This window comes from Grammomys surdaster, unplaced genomic scaffold (genome assembly GCF_004785775.1).
Source record: "Grammomys surdaster isolate TR1022 unplaced genomic scaffold, NIH_TR_1.0 125429, whole genome shotgun sequence".
Lineage (NCBI taxonomy): Eukaryota > Metazoa > Chordata > Mammalia > Rodentia > Muridae > Grammomys > Grammomys surdaster.
The window spans coordinates 730,182-749,640 of NW_021620296.1; the positions used below are offsets into that span (position 1 = coordinate 730,182).

At 53.5% G+C, this 19,459-nt stretch overlaps 2 protein-coding genes across 4 annotated transcripts; one reads left to right on the forward strand and one right to left on the reverse strand.

Moving 5' to 3' along the window:
* The first annotated feature begins 808 nt into the window (after positions 1-808).
* Positions 809-11,665, forward strand: Homer3 (homer scaffold protein 3). 3 transcript variants are annotated; one of them, XM_028786054.1, is made up of 10 exons: positions 809-865; positions 2,923-3,004; positions 3,083-3,239; positions 3,684-3,815; positions 7,042-7,149; positions 7,701-7,822; positions 8,500-8,656; positions 8,815-8,925; positions 9,014-9,121; positions 10,300-11,665. In XM_028786054.1, the coding sequence occupies exons 2-10, from the start codon at positions 2,991-2,993 to the stop codon at positions 10,489-10,491; spliced, it is 1,101 nt and encodes a 366-aa protein (XP_028641887.1). In that variant the 5' UTR covers positions 809-865; positions 2,923-2,990; the 3' UTR covers positions 10,492-11,665. The 3 variants fall into 3 exon arrangements, with proteins under 3 accessions (XP_028641887.1, XP_028641889.1, XP_028641888.1); XM_028786056.1 differs by having other exon boundaries at positions 9,014-9,100; XM_028786055.1 differs by lacking the exon at positions 809-865 and adding an exon at positions 1,225-1,290.
* Ddx49 (DEAD-box helicase 49) lies at positions 10,783-19,326 on the reverse strand. Its single transcript, XM_028786053.1, has 13 exons — positions 19,192-19,326; positions 17,833-17,956; positions 15,221-15,306; positions 15,019-15,140; positions 14,258-14,445; positions 14,027-14,167; positions 13,531-13,606; positions 12,752-12,828; positions 12,562-12,659; positions 11,928-12,002; positions 11,300-11,388; positions 11,142-11,213; positions 10,783-11,016 (listed from the first exon to the last, which is right to left on the reverse strand). The coding sequence occupies exons 1-13, from the start codon at positions 19,304-19,306 to the stop codon at positions 10,831-10,833; spliced, it is 1,449 nt and encodes a 482-aa protein (XP_028641886.1). The 5' UTR covers positions 19,307-19,326; the 3' UTR covers positions 10,783-10,830.
* Positions 19,327-19,459: the final 133 nt, after the last annotated feature.

Genomic DNA, 19,459 nt, shown 5'->3' on the forward strand with positions numbered 1-19,459 from the left:
CCAAGGATCTGGGGGCCTGGACGGGTAGCTGCCAGTTGGTGCTTGGTGCTTTGCATACCCCCCACCCTCGTTTGGGGAGCTGGGCTCAAGCTGTTTTCATGCTTCAGTTGCTGAGGGTCCAGGAACTTTTTCTTTTCGAAGAAGTCACTTGAAGGCTCAGGGCCATCCTTAGCAGGAGTCAGGAAGGCGAAGGGTTGTTGTCCACCCATTTCTCCCTATCTCTAGGTCACTGGATCACACTCCAGGATGTCTGCTTCTGTCTCCACACCCTGGTCCGCTACCACCCACCTAACACCCACACTTTTGTCTTCACAGTCCTCAGCCCATCAGCCCAGTGCTCTGCCCCAAGGCTGGTCTGGACAGACCCTCCTTTGCCCCGCACCCTCACCCTTCTCCCCACCCCACCAACGTCGTCCACAGGGGACTGCCACTCCCGGCTGCCCTCCTAGGTCCCTCCCCTCTTCCAGTACTCTGCCGGACCTAGGCCCCTGCCCTTAATCCCTCTGGTCCCAGCCCCTGACTTCATGGCCCCTCCCCCTCCCTCAAAGGCCCTCCCTCCCTACTTCCTTCAGTTGCCTCCCACTGGGTCCCCCTTCAGGAGTCCCTCCTCTTGACCTCCTGGTGCCCTCCCCTTCCTCTGCCCTTCCACCCCGCCCAACTCCCCCCTCCATGTGCGCCCTTCTTCTCTCTCGGGGTCCCCTCCCTCCTCCCCGCCCTCGGTAGCTGACCAGCAGGGGGCGCTGGGCAGAGGCGGGGCGGCGCGGGGACTGGCCGCGATGGGACCGGAGGCGGCGCAGACAAAGGCGCGGGCGGCGCGGGGCTCGCGGAGGGCGCGGGCCGGAGGCAGCAGCCACGACGACGCGGGGTGAGCCAGGCGGGGGGACCCCAGGTTCCGAGACACAATTAGGGAGTGGGGGGGCGGCGCAGGAAACGCAGACGGTTTCCAAAGTTGCGGACTGTGAGGCGGGGCCCGGGTGCTGCGGGGTGCAGACTGAGGGGTTGGGGTCCTGGGGTGCGGGCTCAGGTGCTGGCTGGGGTTCTGGGCCACGAGGCGCGGGTTCATCGGGTTCCTCAGCCCAGGTCCCGGTGTTGGGGGCGCCGCATCGCGAGGTTCTGTCGCTTAGAAAGTTGCGGGTCAGCAGCTCCTGTAGTTGGACTCACGAGCTGCCCCGGCGGGAGTGGGAACCGGTGCCAAGTGGGAATCCGGCGTGGGGCTCCTGGCAGGGTCCCCGCCGCGCGCGATCGCGATTCTCCGCCCCGCGCCGCTGCTCCGAGGCGCGTGACTACTCAGTGAGTAACTTTTCCTAATCATGGCAAGTCTAGGCAGGAGTGGTCCGACCGAAAGGGCCTGGGTTCGGGGACCCCTTTCCCCCAGTCTCCGCCAGTCCCAATAGCGTCCCCGACTCGACAACCCCCACCCCCCTCCGCATAGAGACTTTGGTTTCGGACCTCATGACCGCGACAGCAGCTTCCCAAAACAGCGTGGCGGGGCCCTGACCTCAGACCCCGGACCTTAAGGCCCTGCACCCGCAGGACCCTCCTTTTCCTCGAATCCCCTGAGGTGCAGTTTTGGGGGCATAGGAGAGTTATGGGTACAAGCATTTACAGGAGGCTGGGGGGACCCCTTCTCCCAGTTTTGTTTTCTGTTCACATGGTGGGGAATGGTATGAGCCGCTTGTGTACAGTGTGTGTGTGTGTGTGTGTGTGTGTGTGTGTGTGTGTGTGTGTGTGTGTGTGTGTGTGTGTCTGTTGACATAAGGTCCCACTCTGTAGCCCAGGTTGGCTTCAAAGTTTCAACATTCGTCTTCCCTCATCCTTCCTAGTGCTAGAATAGGGTGTGCCACCCATACCAGGTTTTCATTTTTTCCTTTTAAATGGGCTCCCTGGAGACTCCCACTCAGAGTTATTTGGGCTAAGTGGTCTTTCTCTTTCTTTCTTTCTTTCTTTCTTTCTTTCTTTCTTTCTTTCTTTCTTTCTTTCAAGAGTTATTTATTTATTTTATTTATACGAGTACACTGTAAACTGTCTTCAGACATATCAGAAGAAGGCATTGAATTCCATTACAGATGATTGTGAGCCACCATGTGGTTGCTGGGAATTGAACTGAGGACCTCTGGAAGAGCAGTCAATGCTCTTAACCGCTGACATCTCTCCAGCCCCTAAATGGTCCTTTTGTGGGAGCAGAGAGGTTCTGATTTCCCTGTTAGGTCCCTGGTGGCCTTGAACTCCTGGGATGCATGAACTCTCTGCCTTGGCTTCCTGAGTAGATAGGGCCACAGGGCTTCACCACTGATCCAGCTTTGTCCCGTGTTTTGATGCAAGGCCCTCTGGGAGGAGAGGGGACTGTTGGATGGGAGGGGTGAGTAAGATGTCCCACTAGGTTGCTCTTGACCATGCCCGGTGCCTGTGGGAGGATGCTTGCCCAGTAGCTGGCCACCTGGGCAGTGAGTATAATGCTGCCTGCCAAGGACCAGGCTGTTCTCCAGGCCATCTCCTACCCTGGCAGTTTGGTGGCACTGTATCACCTCTCTGGTGACACTGGAGACCTAGAGGTCACTCAGTCTAATTGTGGGGGCTTCTCCCACAAGCAGGGCCTTTTGGCTGCGCCTATAGCTCAGGTGGTGGAGGGCTTGAGTGGCATGCAGGATGATCCGGCTCCATCTTCAGCACCACATGGACCTAGAGTGACGGCACAAACTGCTGTCCACATTTGGGAGGTGGAGGCCAGATTAGGAGTTCAAGGTCACTATTGGCTGCAAAGTGATTTCAAGGCCAGTCTGGGCTGGGACTGAGGAGGTGGGTGTCCGACCAGCGACTGCTTACTGTCCAGTTTCTTCCTTGATGGTTTTGCAAAGTCACCTGCAGGACTCACTTGGCCTGAGTATCCCTGGAGCCTTACTCACAAGCTCCTTCTTTCCCTAGGGGACAAACAAGTGACTTCTGTCACCCCTCTGGGTGCCCCTTAGAGGCCATCCAGCCCAGCCTGACCAATGTCCACAGCCAGGTGAGCACCCACCCACTCCGGTCTGGCCTTGCCCCTGGGTGGCGTCAGACTCCTGCAGAGCTTCTCTCTCCCCTGCAGGGAACAGCCAATCTTCAGCACCCGGGCGCACGTGTTCCAGATCGACCCCACCACAAAGCGGAACTGGATCCCCGCCGGCAAGCACGCGCTTACCGTGTCCTATTTCTATGATGCAACGCGAAATGTGTACCGCATCATTAGCATCGGCGGCGCCAAGGTCTGAGGGGGGGCGGCAGGCGTGCAGCCACCAGCCAGGCTGGGCGACTTGTGAATCAGAGAGCCTTTGCAAGACCTAACATCTTCCAGAAATAACTCAGGAGTGGGATCTCTGAGAGGGGCAAAGCTGTTTAGACTTTCAGTTATTGCCAGGATGGGGAGATTTGACCTCAATGGGTCAAGAATTTTACTACAGCCCATCATGGGGGGATTCTAGGCAGAGGCTCCACCCATAAGCCTTCTGGTAGGTCCTTATTGGAGGATTCTAGGTAGGAATCAACTACTAAGACAGATGCCTAGGATTTTTTTTTTTTAATTTAATTTTTAACTCCAGTGTGTAGTCCAAGGCTGGCCTTCAACTTGAATGCTCTTTCTCCAGCTGTCTGTCAGGCTGGTTGCTCATTATCATGTCGTCTGACCTGGAATCTTGCTTCCTCCACCCTAGGCCATCATCAACAGCACAGTCACTCCCAACATGACCTTCACCAAAACCTCTCAGAAGTTCGGGCAGTGGGCAGACAGTCGAGCCAACACTGTCTATGGCCTAGGCTTTGCCTCTGAACAGCAGCTGACTCAGGTGGGCAGGGACATGGGCAGTGATTGGCATCTGTGTTCCTCAGGGTGGGCTGACAGGTAACAAGAGTGCCCTGGGTAGTGTAGTAGTCATTTGCCACCTTGCTCCAACTTTGCACACCCCTCATGCCTCTTAGCGGTGTCCAATGGGAGCCTGGACTGGGCACGTCCCCTCCCCCGGAGCACCTCTCTCTAGCTTCTGACATCACCACTCAGTAATGAGTCCATTGTCTTCTTCAGATATGTTTGTGTGCATTTGTGTGTGCTTAGGCCATGTGTGTGCCTACAGACGTCAGAAGGTGGCGTTAACTCTCCTGGAGCAAGGTACAGCAATTGTTAAGGCACCTGACGTAGGTGCTGGGAACTGAACTCGTGCCATTCAGAAGCAGTCTTAACTGCTGAGACATCTCCCCAGCTCCTTGATATTTTTTTTTTTTTTTTTTTTTTTGGTTTTTCAAGACAGAGTTTCTCTGTGTAGCCCTGGCTGTCCTGGAACTCACTCTGTAGACCAGGCTGGCCTCAAACTCAGAAATCCACCTGCCTCTGCCTCCCAAGTGCTGGGATTAAAGGCATGCGCCACCACTGCCCGGCTTCGAATTTTTTAAATTAAAAACATTATTACTTCTATATTTGCCTTGGGTGTGAATGTGTATGGACGAGGTATACCTATGGGTGTACCTATGGAGACGGAAGAGTGGGGCTCGTCTCTCCCTGCCTACAATGTGGGCTCTAGGAACGGAGTTTAGTCATCAGGCTTGTCAGCAAGCACCTTGGCTTTCACTGGGCCATAATGTCACCCCAAATTTGTTTTTCTTTGTTTTGTTTTTCAAGAGAGGGTTTCTCTGTGTAGCTCTGGCTGTCCTGGAATTCACTCTGTAGACCAGGCTGGCCTCGAACTCAGAGATCCTCCTGCCTCAGGAGGATCCTCAGGTAGCCTTCTGAGTGCTGGGACTTAAACTATGTGCCACCACTGCCAGCTTTTGATTTTTTTTTTTTTGTTATTTAATATTTTTATTTGATGTATACAATCTTTTGCTTCCATGCATCTGTGTGTACTTGCATGTGGATGCAGTGCCTGTGGAGGCCAGTAGAGGGAGCTAGATCCCCTGGAGCTGGAGTTACAGACAGTTGAGTCCTGCCTTGTGGGTGTTGGGAACAGACCCTGGGTCCTCTGCAAGAGCAGCCAGTGCTCCTGCAGAGCCATCTCTCCAGCTCCCTATTGTTTTTCTTTTATTTTATTCTATTTTGGGGGTGGGGAGAGTGTTTCCAGATGTGGTTTTTCTGTGTTTCTTTGGCTATTCTGAAACTTGCTTTGTAGACCAGGATGGCTTCGAATTCAGAGATGCACCTGCCTCTGCCTCCTGAATGCTGTGATCGAAGGCCTGTGCCACCACACCTGCCTGGCTTTGTTTTTGTTTTGTTTTTTAAGTTGTAGACAGGGTCTCACAGTGTCACTCTCTACAGTCCTTCTGGCACTAGAGTGCTGGCTCACAGGTGTGTGCTACCACCCCTGGCTTAGTTGTTTATTTAGGGTCTCTCTGGCCTCAAGTAGTCTTACCGCAGACTTTCTAGTGGCTAGAATTAGCCTTTGTCTGGTTAAAAAGTAATACTTTCTGGGCTTGGAGAGCTGGCTCTGTGATTAAGAGCACTGGCTGCTTTTGCAGAGGACCTAGGTTCAAGTCCCAGTACCCACATGGTGGCTCACAGCCATCTGTAACTTCAGCTCCAGGGGATCTGACACCTCTGGCTTCCAGGGGTGTGGTGCCCAGATATACATGCAAGAAAAACACTGATACATGTAAAATTAAAGAAGTTTTTATAAAAAATAATTTTCCTTTTCTATTTTTTATTTTTGTTGATAGTGGGGGTCTCACTATGTAGCCCTAGCTAGTCTAGAACTTGCTATGTAGACAAGGCTGGTCTCAAATTCACATTGCAGCTGAGGCTAACCTTAATTCCTAATCTGCCTGTGTGTGCCTCAAGGGCTTAGATGGCAGCAGCACCCCAGGGTGTAGCTTAAACACTGTGGGTGGGAATGCCCCAGGGGTTAAGAGGTGCTGCTCTTGCAGACAGTGGGGTGCAGTTTCCAGCACCCACACGGTGGCTCACTACCTTCTCTCACTCCATGGAGGGGAGTTGATGCCTCTGGCTTCTGGGGGCACTTATACATGCATATGTCCATACATACTTAACGGTAATAAAAATAAATTTAAAAACAAGTTTTCTTTTAAAAGTGTTTATTATGTTGATTTATTATTTCTGTGTTTGGCTGTATGGGTGTGTGTGTGCGTGGAGATCAGACAATAGCACGTGGGAGTTAGTTCCTCTCCCCATGGAGGCTCCGAGGACCAATCTTACATCACCAGCCTCGTGACGCAGCCACTTACTGAGCCAGCTCAACAGCCTCCTGGGTTGTTTTTTGTTTTTTTGTTTGTTGGTTGGTTGGTTGGTTGGTTGATTTGGTTTGGTTTGGTTTTTGGAGCCAGTTTCACTGTGTAGCTCTGGCTGTCATGGAATTTGCTGTGTAGACCAGGCTAGCACCAAACTCAGAGATCCTCTTGCCTCTGCCTCCTGGGATTAAAGGCGTTCATCAATGATGCCTGGCTTTTTTTTTTTAATTTATTTACTTTTGTTTTTAATGTCTATACATGCCATGCCTGTGTGCATGTGCATGCAGATGCCCCACAGAGGCCAGCAGAGGCATGGATCCCTGGAGTTGCCTGAGGTAGTGGGTGACCTGACGTGGCTTGTCTACAGCAGCAGCCTGCCTTCCTAACCACAGAGCGTGGCTCCAGGCCTCACATGTTCTCTTTAATAAACAAAAATTACGTTAAAGTGAAAAGAAAACGCAGTACTATAACTACAGAACCAGCATTAGCTGTCAGCTGACAAATTCAGGAGAAGGAATGCCAGGAGGTCCAGGCTCTCCCTGGCTGTGGATGTCCTTCCCTGTGTTATGACATACTGGCAGGTGTGAAGGACAGATGGGCAAGTCGCCTCAGGCTGGCCACTCAGCCCGACAAGAACAGAGAGTCCCTTTCCGTGTGGCTCAGAGCTTTTTAATGTCACCTCTGTGATCCACCAAACCCCCTCTGTGTGTCATCCTGATGTACAAGATGCTCACAGGGTTGACTTTATCCAAAGGTCCCAGGGTGACAGGGCAGGTCCAGGTTGGGGGTGTGTTGGGAGATATGGAAATGCTTTCTGACTGTCCCCTGCCTCACTCCCAGTTTGCTGAGAAGTTTCAGGAGGTAAAAGAAGCTGCCAGGCTGGCTCGGGAGAAATCTCAAGATGGTGGAGAATTCACTAGTACTGCCATGGCTCTTGCCTCCCACCAGGTAGGTGTCTCTGCATCCCATGTCTACAGTAACCCATGACTGCCACAGCCGAGGAAGCCATATGTGCTTCTGATGTCAGGGGCCGTGCACTGTGCTAGTGTCTAAGGGTGGCTGGTGGCCTTACCACATCTATGTATGTGTGCACACACATGTGCATGTGCCTAGGTGCACATGTAGAGCTTGGAGGACAGCTTGTGGGAATCAGGCTTGGTGGCCAGCTCCTTTACCTACAAGACCTCCTGCTGGCCCATGCCTCAGTTTTACTTGGGGGAGAGCAGTTTCAAGTGTTCAGATCCCTGTTTCTATAGGTTGTTCCGATTTGGCCCTGAGGGGTTAGTGAAGCTCCAGGCAGGTGGGAGACAGGATTCCCCATCCAGAGGCTCTGGGGAGCTATGGAGGGTGAGGGAAGACGTAATACTGGTTATCATGGGTCAGTTCAGAGCCCTGACCTCAATACCCAGTGACTTCAGTTCTTGCCTCAATTAACCCTACCTCCTACTGTGACCCTGCCTGAAGTGCCCACCGTGACCCAGCCCTGCTCCCTTGTACAGGTCCCTCCAAGCCCTTTGGTCAGCACCAATGGTCCAGGAGAGGAGAAGCTGTTCCGCAGCCAGAGCGCGGATGCCCCTGGCCCCACCGAGCGGGAGCGGTTGAAGAAGATGTTGTCAGAAGGGTGAGGGGGTTGGCGAAGCCTGCTTGAAGCCAGGATGGGCCTGGCGGGGACCTAAGGGGTGTCTTGTGTCCAGACTGAACTTTAGGGTGGCAAGGCGTGGTGTTTCCAGTGTCAAGGTCTTGAATCCCCAGGACAGACCATTAGGATGGTGTTTCTGGAGTCGGGGTACGGGCAGGGATTAAGGGGCGTGGTCAGTGGGATGGGCGTGGTCATGAGGTGAGACCTGTGGGGGCTGGGCTGCTGAAGACGCAGCTGGCTGGGAGTGGGGTGGGGCTGTAGGAATTTGGACTGAAGGCCTGGGAGAGGAGGAAGCAACAGGTTCCTGCCTCATCTGGAAAAGTCTCCCCTTTCCTCATCATTTGTCCCCCCACCCCGTCTCCTCTGACCGTGCCCCTGACCACCCCCATCCCCAGTTTGTGGCTCTCATGGCAATCTGGAGGGTAGGGGATAGGTTTCCAATTTTTTTTTGGAGGTAGGGTCCCGCTATGCAGTTCAGAACTCATTATATATAGCCTAGGCTGTCATCAGCCTCTCGGAGCCACAACTCCACATCGTGGTTTTGTGGTCCCACCCCATAGCTTAGTGTTGCTTTGGCCCTGCTCTTAGTACAGGATACCCTCCACCAGATGCCACCTGTCCTGACCACGCACGCCCCCAGCCCAGTGTCTTCCCTGCAGCTCTGTAGGGGAGGTCCAGTGGGAGGCCGAGTTCTTTGCACTTCAGGACAGCAACCAGAGGCTGGCTGGGGCCCTTCGAGAGGCCAACGCAGCTGCCACTCAGTGGAGGCAGCAGCTGGAGGTCCAGCGTGCAGAGGCTGAACACTTGCGGCAGCGGGTGAGGAACCCCGCACCCCCACATCCCTTCTGCCTCGGGTCAGTCCCCAGAGATCCCATTTCTTGCTGTAAAATGACTTGAAACTGAGAGCTTCATAGGGGTCACCAAGCCCTCCATGTCCCAGAGGACGGTAGGACCACTGAGCTGCATGTGTGCAGGTGGCAGAGCTGGAGGCCCAGGTGGCTGCAGAGCCAGTCCAGGCGGGAGAGAAGGAAGCAACCACTCAGGCTGTAGAGCAGCTGGAGGCTCGGGTGCAGACCAAGGACCAGGTGAGGCAGGGGCAAGATCAGGGACCCTGGAGTGCTCTCCCAGGAATCCAGGGGCCTCTGAGCACACCTAGTGCACCTTCTCCTCTAGGAGATCCAGACTTTGAAGAATCAGAGCACTGGCCCACGAGAGGCTCCTGACACTGCCGAGCGGGAGGAGACGCTGCAGCAGGTTCAGGTTGGCTGCAGGATCTCACCTGTAAGAGCGGCCCCTGGGGTAGAACAGGTCCCATCTGCCTGTGAGTGGAATAGGGCTGTCTATTCAAAGTTGCTAAGCAACCTCATACCTAGTCTTCCCACATTTGAACAGTCTGAGGTCCAGCAGAAACTTAGAGACCTCAGCCAAGAGCACCTGGAGCATCCCCAGTAGATTCCTGGGGAGATGACCCTGCTGTCATTGAGGGTGGGAACAGATTGTGCAAAGGGTCACACCCTCAGAATGGCCCTCCTGAGTACACAGCACTGTATTCCCAGGGAGAGAATCTACAGGAAGGCTGTTCTGTGTGTATGTTACTCAAGTACCATCTGTCATGGGTTGTTGTGTGTAGTGTATGTGCATACATGACCCCACATGGATGCAGATGCGCTGGCATGTGTGTATGAGGGCCAGAGGCCCCTAGTGTCTTCCTCAAAACGATCTTACTGAGCTCAGAATGGCTGGGTGCTGAGTCAGTGAACAGTGGGGACCTGCTCCCACCCGTGAGGTTACAGCTGCTAGCAGTGCCTGGAGCGTTGGATTGTGCTGGGGGAAGTGACTGAAATTCTCCATCTCTTTGGTTCCACTGCCCACTTCATTAAGTGCTTGTTGAGATCACGCTGTTAAGGATGCAGTTCCCTCCTACCATATGGCTACTGGGGATTCCTTCATCTTGGGTTTTTTGTTTTCTTAGTGTCTCTAGCAGCAGCTGATCTGGGACTTGTGAGAGCCCCTGCCTCAGCCTCCCAAGTGCTGGGGTTAAAGGCCTGTGGGACCACATCTGGTGCATGTAGTTTTAAGATTTAGCTATGGGTGTGATGTTGTACGTTAGTGCTGATTCGGTCAGGAGAGGGGTTGGGCCCCTGGAGCTGGAGCTCCATGTTTGTGGGGTGCTTCATGTGGGTGATTGGAGAGAAGGTCCTACTCTGAACCACTGACCCGTCTCTTCAGTCCATCTTGTTTTTACAACCAGGGTCTCTTACAGGCCTGGGGACACTTAGGTTGGCCAGTATGCTCCAGGAATCCTGCCTGCCTCCCTAGCTTTTTATGTAGCGATTGGCTTCCAAACTGAGTACTTTACACATTCACGGCACTTTACCGACCCTGTGGGAGCCATGGACCACATCAGACAGGACTGGCAACCATAAGTTGCCCGACTCCACCCCCTCCCTCCCCTGTAGGCCCTGGAGACCCGGAATGCAGAGCTGGAGCAGCAGCTGCGGGCCATGGAGTGCAACCTGGAGGAGGCGCGAGCCGAGCGGGAGCGCGCACGCGCGGAGGTGGGCCGGGCGGCACAGCTGCTGGATGTGCGGCTGTTCGAGCTAAGCGAGCTGCGCGAGGGCCTGGCACGCCTAGCAGAGGCAGCCCCCTAGTCTGCCCTGGAGGGTCTGCGGCCTCAAGGCGCCCTGGCAGGGACCAGGGGACCCCAGCTGTCTCTGAGCTTTGCACTGTGTAGAGTTTTCTAGAATCCTTGGGCAGTGTTTCTGCCAAGGTTACATTTATACGTGTGGCGTTGCTGGCACCTGCTGTCCGTGGCTGCTGCCCTGCACCCCAGGGACACTGCGAGGGAAGGCCGCACTGCTCATCCCCATGGGGCAGCAGAGGCTTTGGGGTCCTGAGACCCAAAGGTCCTGCACTCATCCCGGCCCATACTCAAGTCGGACTGACAGGTTCAAAGAGTGTTTACTGAAGTCGGGCCACTTGCAGTAGGTTTACAGCTCAGTCCGAGCCTCAGCTTGGGCTGGCTCTTGGGGCCGAGGTCCAGAAGGATGTGACCGTCGGCCAGTGTTCCCTGCTTTCTGCCGCCGAAGTGTCTGCCCCACTTTCTCCTTGAAGCGCCGGTTCTGTTGCTTGATTTTGGCCAGCTCAGCTTTGCGCTTGGCCTCCAGGTCTGGGTCCTGCGGGAGGGAGCTGAGATTGTAACTGGGACTGGGTCCCCAGCCCACCCATCCCCCAAGTCCCACCCACCATTACGCGCCACCCACTCCTGCCTGCCCCTGCACACCCGTCCCTCCCTAACTACCTTCCCCTCCAGGATCATCTGTTTCCGCTTGTTGATCTCCTTCTTTTCATCAAAATGTGAAGCCTCCAGTTTCTAGGGGGTGGGGAGGGGCACAGGTTAGGTCCGGCCCAGCGCACGAGGCCACACCCCACCCCGCCCGCCGGGCTGACCACCCGTACAATTTCACACTCCCTGCGCACCACGTTGACCTGTGTGAGGATTTGCAGGACCTCAGCCTCCTCCACTGCCAGCTCCGCCAGCTGCTGCTCTGCAGGGACAGGAAATACTCAACTGGGCTACGAGTGCAACTGGCCCTCGTCGCCCCAGCTCTGGATGTCTGGATGCAACCAAATGTGGACTGATATTAAAAAAAAAAAGTGCGTGTCATCATGGCACTGGGAGGCAGAGGCAGGGGGATCACTCGTTCCACCTGAGTTCCAAGCCAGCTCTGTAGCACAAGAATCTGTCTCAAATAAAATGAATGAGTGAATAAAGTGGGCTCAGGGTGCCTGTAAACCCAGCTCCCTGAGAGGCTGAGATGGGCTCCCATTGTGAGTACAGGGCTTCCAGGCCACTGTGGGTTACACTGAAGAGAGCTCGCTACAGGGAGCTCCAGATGGTCTGTCTTGGTTTAAGATAGGCTGTAGGGCATGCCTGAGAACTCATGTCCTTGTCAACCTCCAAACCATACATGGACCTTCAGGGTTGATGTCCTGTGTGCAGCGTGCATAGACCTCCCAGGGTAGCTAGGGAAGGGACTTTATCTCCCAGGCTTGGACAGGATCCACTCTGGACCCTGGCACTTACTGATCTGCTCCTCAATGGCATGCAACAGGTGGATGTCATACTGCGTCACCAGTGTGATGGCCTGTCCCTGCCTCCCTGTAGGGACACATCTGTTAGAGAACCTGGGCCCCATCAAGAGGGTTGTCCCAGCTGAGCAGCTCCAGGAACCTCTTCAGAGGCAAAAAGAAGTCAGTGGGGAAGGGGCTAGTTCAGAGGACTAGGGCTCCACCCAGTGTGGGACCTGCATGTGAAAGGCAGAGGGGGAGCAGGGAAGTGGAGGGCAGTGGGGAGCAGCTCTAAACTGGCCTTTGTGAGGCCTCGAAGTGTGCTGCTTTCCCTTTTTGGCTGGGCTGCCAGAAAGCCAGCTTAGTCCTACTCTACTGCCCTTTCTTCAGTGGTGACCAAGCTGAAGCAGACCACTGGCTGACATGCCCACGACCCACAGCAGCCAGCTTCTCAGTGCTTATTTGTTAAGGCAGGGGCCCTCTCGGACTTCCCCAAAACCATGGGGGCAGGATGGCAGGCCGTCTGGCCCCAGCAATCCTGTCTCTCCTGGTTGCAGGCATGATGGCATATCAAAGCAGAAGCCCTTGGGTCCGCATGCCAGGGAAGCATCTCACTGCAGCTGGAGCCTTCCGTACCCGGCTCTGCTCACCTGCACGGGCTGTGCGACCGACCCGATGGATGTAGATCTTGGGGAGTCCAGGGGTGTTGTGGTTGATGACCACCTGCACAGTGGGGATGTCCAGGCCCCTGGAGGTACAGAGCACTTAGCTGGATTCCACGTAGGGAAACCCAGGCTTACACTCAGCTTCCCAGTCTTACCCTGCACTAGGCCCACTCACCTCGAGGCCACGTCAGTGGCGATAAGAATCCGATAGATGCTAGACTTGAATTTGGCCAGGGCTGCAAAGCGCTCTTTCTGTGCCGAGGCAACGAGAGGTTTGTGAGCAGATGGAGCGAGCCTGGGGACAGGGCAGAGGCCAGACAAAGGGGACAGTAGGATGACATGGGGAGAGGGTAGGACATCACAGTGCTGTGATGTCTTCTTTTGTGGGATTTTTTTGGGGGGCGAGGGGAAGAGGGCAGGGCTGTGCTGGGTGTGCTAACACACCTTTAATCCCAGCACTTGGGAAGCAGAGTCAGACAGATCTCTGTGAATTTGAGGACAGCCTGGTCTACATAGAGATCTCCAAGACAGACAGGGCTACATAGAGAGACCCTGTCTCAAAGTACTAAAGACAAAACAAAGCAAAACCAAACCAAACAAATAAACCAAAAAACCCCACAAAACAACACCCCAAAACAATCAAAAAAAAAAAAAATAAAACAACAAAACAAAAAAACTCACCAAAACCAAAGACAGGGTCTCCATTAGCCTAAACTGGTCTTGAACTTCCTACGTAGACAAGGCTGGCCAGCACTCCTGCTCTTCCAGCCCCACCTCCTGAGTGCAGGATATACCACTATGCCCAGGGCTGGGGATGGACCCCAGGGTCTCATACAGGCTGGGCAAGCACTCTCCCAACTGAACCACAGCCCTCCTCTACCGACTGAGCCACTTCCTCAGCCTCTGAGCTGTGACATCTGAGAGCAGAGAGAGGCTGTGGCCACGGCCCATCACCTGCTTCATCATGGAGTGCAGTGCCACCGTGGGGAAGCTGAACTTCCGAAGCATCATACAAAGCATCTGGCAGGTCCTGTGAGAACAGGGTGGCTGTGAGTGCCCAACTGCCACGACCTCACCCTCATGGCCGAGGAGTTGTGGAGATGCTTGGTCTGCTGCCTATGAGCCTCTCAAAGCCAGAACCAACAAGCAGAAGCCCTGACAAGGGTCCTCTGACTGCGCCTGATGGCCACTCTGAGGACATCATTCCCTCTCCTGTGGATAGACAGAGGCCCCCCGCCCCATCTCTGCCCTTCTCCACTGACTCAAGGTAAGAGAGCCAACAGCTATTATTTTTGTTTTGTTTGAGTCAGGGTCTCACTGTGTAGCCCTGGCTGGCCCGGAAGAGCTCTACATGCCTCCTGGGTACTGTATATCACAGAGGCACCAGCAGGGTAGGCCTAGCCCAGTTTCACCTCCGTAGAAGGGAAGGCGGCCAGAGCCTGTCACTCACTTGCAGGTGTTGGTGAAGATGATGATGGAACAGTCTTCCAGCTGGTCCTGGAAGGTCTGGACCAGGTGAACCAGGTAGGCATCCTTCACCTTCTCAGGCACCAAGAGATAGCGCTGGTCAAGCTGCTCCACTGTGCGAACCCTGGAGGTGGAAGGGCAGAGCAGCCTACCCTCAGTTTCTTCTGCCTGAACCCTCTGGGGTATAACCGTCACACACAGCTGTGGAACTCACGGGGCTTGTGCCTCCCAAAAGAAGGGCTGGTTGGTAGCCAGGCCTTGTAGCTCCTTGAGTGTGTCAGTCAGCGTGGCACTGAACAGTAGCGTTTGCCTGCGTGCAGGAACTGCTGCCAGGATGGTCTCCAGGTCTGTGGTGAAGTCGGTGCAACCCTGCTCCAGCAGCCTGTCAGCCTCATCCATCACCTGCATCGGAGTGGCCAGGAGAGGAGGCTGGACCACTGCAAAATCTTCAACCCTGGAGCTGCATATGCTCAGACATAGCCCCAAGCACAGCACAGCCGCCTTTCAGAGACTGGGAAATGGGCTCCTGGATGCTGCTCAGCCGCAAGGCCAGGCCGTCTGCTGTGTGAGGCTCTGGCCGGCCCTCTAGGACAGCCCACCTCCCACATGCCCTATCTCTACTGGGCTTTTTGTTTTGAATGACATAGGGTCTTGCTGTCCTGGAACTATGTAGACCAGGCTGGCTTTGAACTCAGAGATCCTTCTTCCTCTGTGTTCCGAGTGCCGAGCTGGAAGGTGAGTGTCAGCACACGCAGCTGGCTCTTGTCTTTATTTCTAGCTCAGTCATCTGTGAAACCAGTGTCAGGAATGGATGCCGGCTGAGCACAGCTGTGCACACGCACAAGCGGAGCTCCAGGACAGCCGGGGCTACAGAGACCCCGTCTCACACAGAAAACAGAGAGGAGAGGATTGATACAAGGTGCTTCCCAGCCCAGTCTCTGGCCCCAGGATCCCAGGGGGACCCAGCCAGCTCACCAGGAATCGGATTTTCTTCATGTTGAAAGTGTTGGAACTGCGCAGGTGGTCAGCTAGGCGCCCAGGAGTGGCGATAACCACGTGTGGCTTCCGAGAGAGCTCCAGCGCCTGCGCCACCATGTCTGAAGTAAAGGGAGAGGTGGGACTGAGTGGGAGGGGTGAGCAGGGACCCCAGGCCACCGTAGCCTCTCAGCCCCCATACCCATGCCGCCAACGATGATGCAGTCCTTCAGGCCCAGAGGCTTCCCCAGCACCCGGAACTGCTCGGCAATCTGGTAGGCCAGCTCTCTGTGGGTGACAAGAACCAGCTGGATCAGGGGTGCCTATGCCCATCCCCATCCCCTCTACTTCCTCCAGGTTCCTCCTGGCTTCCACTTCCCTAATGTTGATGACCTCTTCAAAATCAACTCTAGGGAGACAGGCAACATGTCTCAGCAGGCAAGATACAAGCTCGCATCTGAAGTTCCGTGCCCAGGCCCCACATGGTGAAAGGAAAGCCCCGATTCCTTCTGCTAGTCCTCCACCTCCACATGAGCACAGTGGCATAAGCATAGAAACAGCAAAGGACATCTAAGGACAAACTGCTCACCGCTGAGGCAGGAGGACCTGAGCTCAGATGCTCAGCCTCTCTGTAAAAGCTCAGTGCGCAGCAGCCGTATCTCTAACTCCAGTGGGTGTGAGGAAGTGCACTGAGGCAGGAGGATTGCAAACATCCTACAATTAATGAGACAGTGAGAGACCATGTCTCAAAAAATAAGATGGGGATGGCTGGGTGGTGGTGGCGCACACCTTTAATCCTAGCACTTGAGAGGGGAGGCAGGAGTAAAAAGACAGTTTGTAAGAGTTTATATTCGGCTATAATTGTTGTGTCTGAGGCTTACTGCCTGTCTGCTGACCTAGGCCTAGTCCTGGGAGCTTCTAGCCTCTCAACAATCCTATCTAGGCCTAGAATGTTTTCAGCCTCTGAGACTTACTGCTGAATAAGCTCATCCTTTCTAGTTCTTTCTGAACTCAGGCTGGCTGATTCAACTCAGCTGTTCCTGCCCTAACTCCTCTCCACACTGCCGAATTCAAACTGGCCTCTCTCTCCCTTGTGCCCCGCCGGCCCCCCCCCCCCCCCCCCCCGAATTGCTCTGGCCTCATACTAATTCTGGAAATCTGTTGTAATCTTCTGGCTCGTTCTGTCTTCACCCGTGTTTAGTTGTTCTCTCTTTCTGCAACCTGTCTGTACAACTGTCCCAGGAAAACTGTACACTGCCTCCTCCTTCTCTCTCCACTGCCCCTCAAGTAGCTTCCCTTTCCTCTCTGTCCTCCTGAGAGTTGGGCATGTGCTATTTTGTCAAATCTTCCTCTGATTCGTCACTTTGTCTGCCACTCATTTAGACATCACTTCCAAGCATGGGTGCTTCCTTCTACAAACTAACTTTACCTTCATTGTTTGGGATTAAAGGTGTGTACTAAGGGCATTCTGTATTCCAGCCAGAGGGATTAAAGATGTGTGCAAAGGCTGAGCCACACCAGAACTAGAGACAAGTAAACAACACAATCTTAGGGTTCACAGTGTGATCAAGTATCCTACAACAGCAGGCATCTCTGAGTTTGAGGCCAGCCTGGTCCACAGAGTGAGTTCCAGGAGAGCCAGGGCTACACAGAGAAACTCTGTCTCGAAAATCCAAAAGGAAATGTATAAAACAGGGGTGGGGAGACAGCTCAGCAGTTAAGAGCTCTTCCACAGGTCCCGGGTCTAATCTCCAGCACGTATACGGTGGCTCACAACTGTCTCTAACAGAATTTAATGCCCTCTTCTGCCTGAGGCATAAGAAATTAAACCTTTTGCAGGGTGTGGTGGCACCCACCTTTAATCCCAGCACTCAAGAGATCGAGGCAGGAGGATCTCTGTGAGTCAATGCCAGTCTGGTTTAGAGTGAGCTCCAGGACAGCCAGGCTTACCCTGGGGGGATGAGTGGTGGGGGAAAAAGAGTTAAAAAAAAAAAAGAGCCGATGGTTCAGAGCAAGTTACTGCTCTTGCAGAAGACTCGTGTAATATACACATCTACTGTATACATAATGTACACATAATCTCCTTTAAATAAAATAAGGCAGAGAGAAACTGAGGATGTCTGATGTTAATCCTTGGCCCACATGTAAACACATACACAATCTCACCTTCTGTGTGATATTTGAGACCCATATTCACAGTGCTCTGATAGTGTCCTTTCAGTTCCATGGCCTGTTCTATGCACAGTGGGACCTATACACCTACAATATCTTTTTTTTTTTTTTTTCTGAGACAGGGTTTCTCTGTGTAGTCCTGGAACTCACTCTGAAGACCAGGCTGGCCTCGAGCTGAGAAATCCACCTGCCTCTGCCTCCCAAGTGCTGGGATTAAAGGTGTGTGCCACACTGCCTGGTCTACAATATCTTTTAAACACATTCATTATATTTCTTTATTTATATGGGAGTGCACGTGCTGTGGTGCTCCAGTGGAGGTCAAAGCCAAAGTCAGTTTTTTCCTTCCACCCCGTGGGTAAGTCCCTGGAGACTGAATTTAGGTCATCAGGCTTGTAGGCAAATGTCTCTGCCTTCTAAGCAATCTTTCTGGCCCAAAAATAGCATTTTGTTTCCCTAGCTGTTAGAGTGGTCACTCTCTCCTGAGTCCTAGGAACACTGCACACACTATTAGTCCTGCTTGACTCTGCATCCCTAAGAGAGGAGTGACTCTTATCCCATTTCACACAAGAGGAAAGGGCAACTCAGAAAGGTCAAGGCACTTGCTTCAAAAAAGCACATCTGAGTGGTGTTCTGGAGGCTCACCTGGTGGGTGTCAGAACCAGGCAGAAGATGCCGTAAGGGTCCTCAGACAGCTTCTGCAGGATGGGAAGTACAAAAGCTGCTGTCTTGCCACTTCCTGTTTTTGCACACCCCAAGCAGTCCCGACCTGGGCAGACAGCAAAGCAGTGTCAGTATGAAGCAAGGGCCATGATTGGTCCCTTGGGCATTCACTCATTACTGTAAGAAATAGATGGGCACAGTCTACTTTTAGTATGAGGTGTGTTTACAGTTCGTTAGTTACAGGTGAGGAGGAGGCACTGGGTCCTTCTCTCCCCTAGTTAGTAGCTGGCACCCACATGTCTTAGAATTCTAAGACTTGGAGAGTTACAAGTGGTCTGCTATGTGACTGAGCTCATGATTATAAAAGGGGGGCAGCTCCCAGCCCCAAACTATTCATTAGATAAGACCTGGGGCCCCCGTGGACCAGTGGGGCGGGGCATTTGGCAAGAGAAAAAGCCCTGCAGGTCTATGGAAGAAAAGGTCAGGAATTTCCCAGATTTGAGGAAAGTCTTCAAAAACTTGCTTGAAATCAGCACACCAGTTATTTTTGCCCTTTCTCTATGCTTGGCACCTCTTTCTGCAGAATGGAATATTAAAAACTTTTATTTTCACTAGTCCCTTGAGCAGGTTATTATCCAATTTTCAACAATTATCATGATTGCTTGTTTGAAACAAGTTTTCAAGTAGCCCAGGCTGGTCTAGAACTTAGTACATAGTTGAGGATTACCTTGACCTCCTGATCCTTCTGCTTTCACCTGTTCAGTATTGAGGCGACTGAGAGTCACCACATCCGGCTCCAAGGATGTCTCTTTTTTTTTTTTTTTTTTTTTTTTTTGGTTTTTCGAGACAGGGTTTCTCTGTATAGCCCGGGCTGTCCTGGAACTCACTCTGTAGACCAGGCTGGCCTCGAACTCAGAAATCCGCCTGCCTCTGCCTCCCGAGTGCTGGGATTAAAGGCGTGCGCCACCACCGCCCGGTCTCTTTAATGGCAAAAGTGAATTGGGCCAAAGAGCACTGACACAAATGCAGAGCCCTGATTTTTCCTGGAGTTTGAAGGCTTCTGTTTCTGTTTGCTATGCCAAAGCCAGCTCTACCCTATTTTTTTTTCAATGTCGTGTTTAGTCATTCACCGAACTCTCCCTATGTTCTCGGGTACTACAGAAATTTCAGAGGTGCCATCCATCACCTGTGTGACAATGCACACGAGTCAGTCGCAGCCTAAATGCCAATGCTGCGGATCAGGGTTCCCGAAACATTCAATGCTACCCTGATTCGTGGGACCCAAGCCGGGCTAAGGAAGAGGGGACAAAGAAAGGCATTAAAAGAGAAGCGGGGACTCACCTTCCAGAATGGCCGGGATGCACCCGAGCTGCACCGGCGTGGGCTGCTTCAACTCCAGCTGTCGACACTGTTCCACCAGCCAAGACGACAGCCCAAGCTCAGCGAACCCCGCCATGCTCCAGACTAGTGCAGAGAACCTAGTGATGAGTACTTCCGGCGCGTGAATGTCACGTCACGCTCACCCCGGAGCAGTCCAGCCTGGGAAAGCTGTGAAAGTGCGTTGGCAGATGAATATCACGTCACGGAGAGCCACTGTGCAGCCACGCTC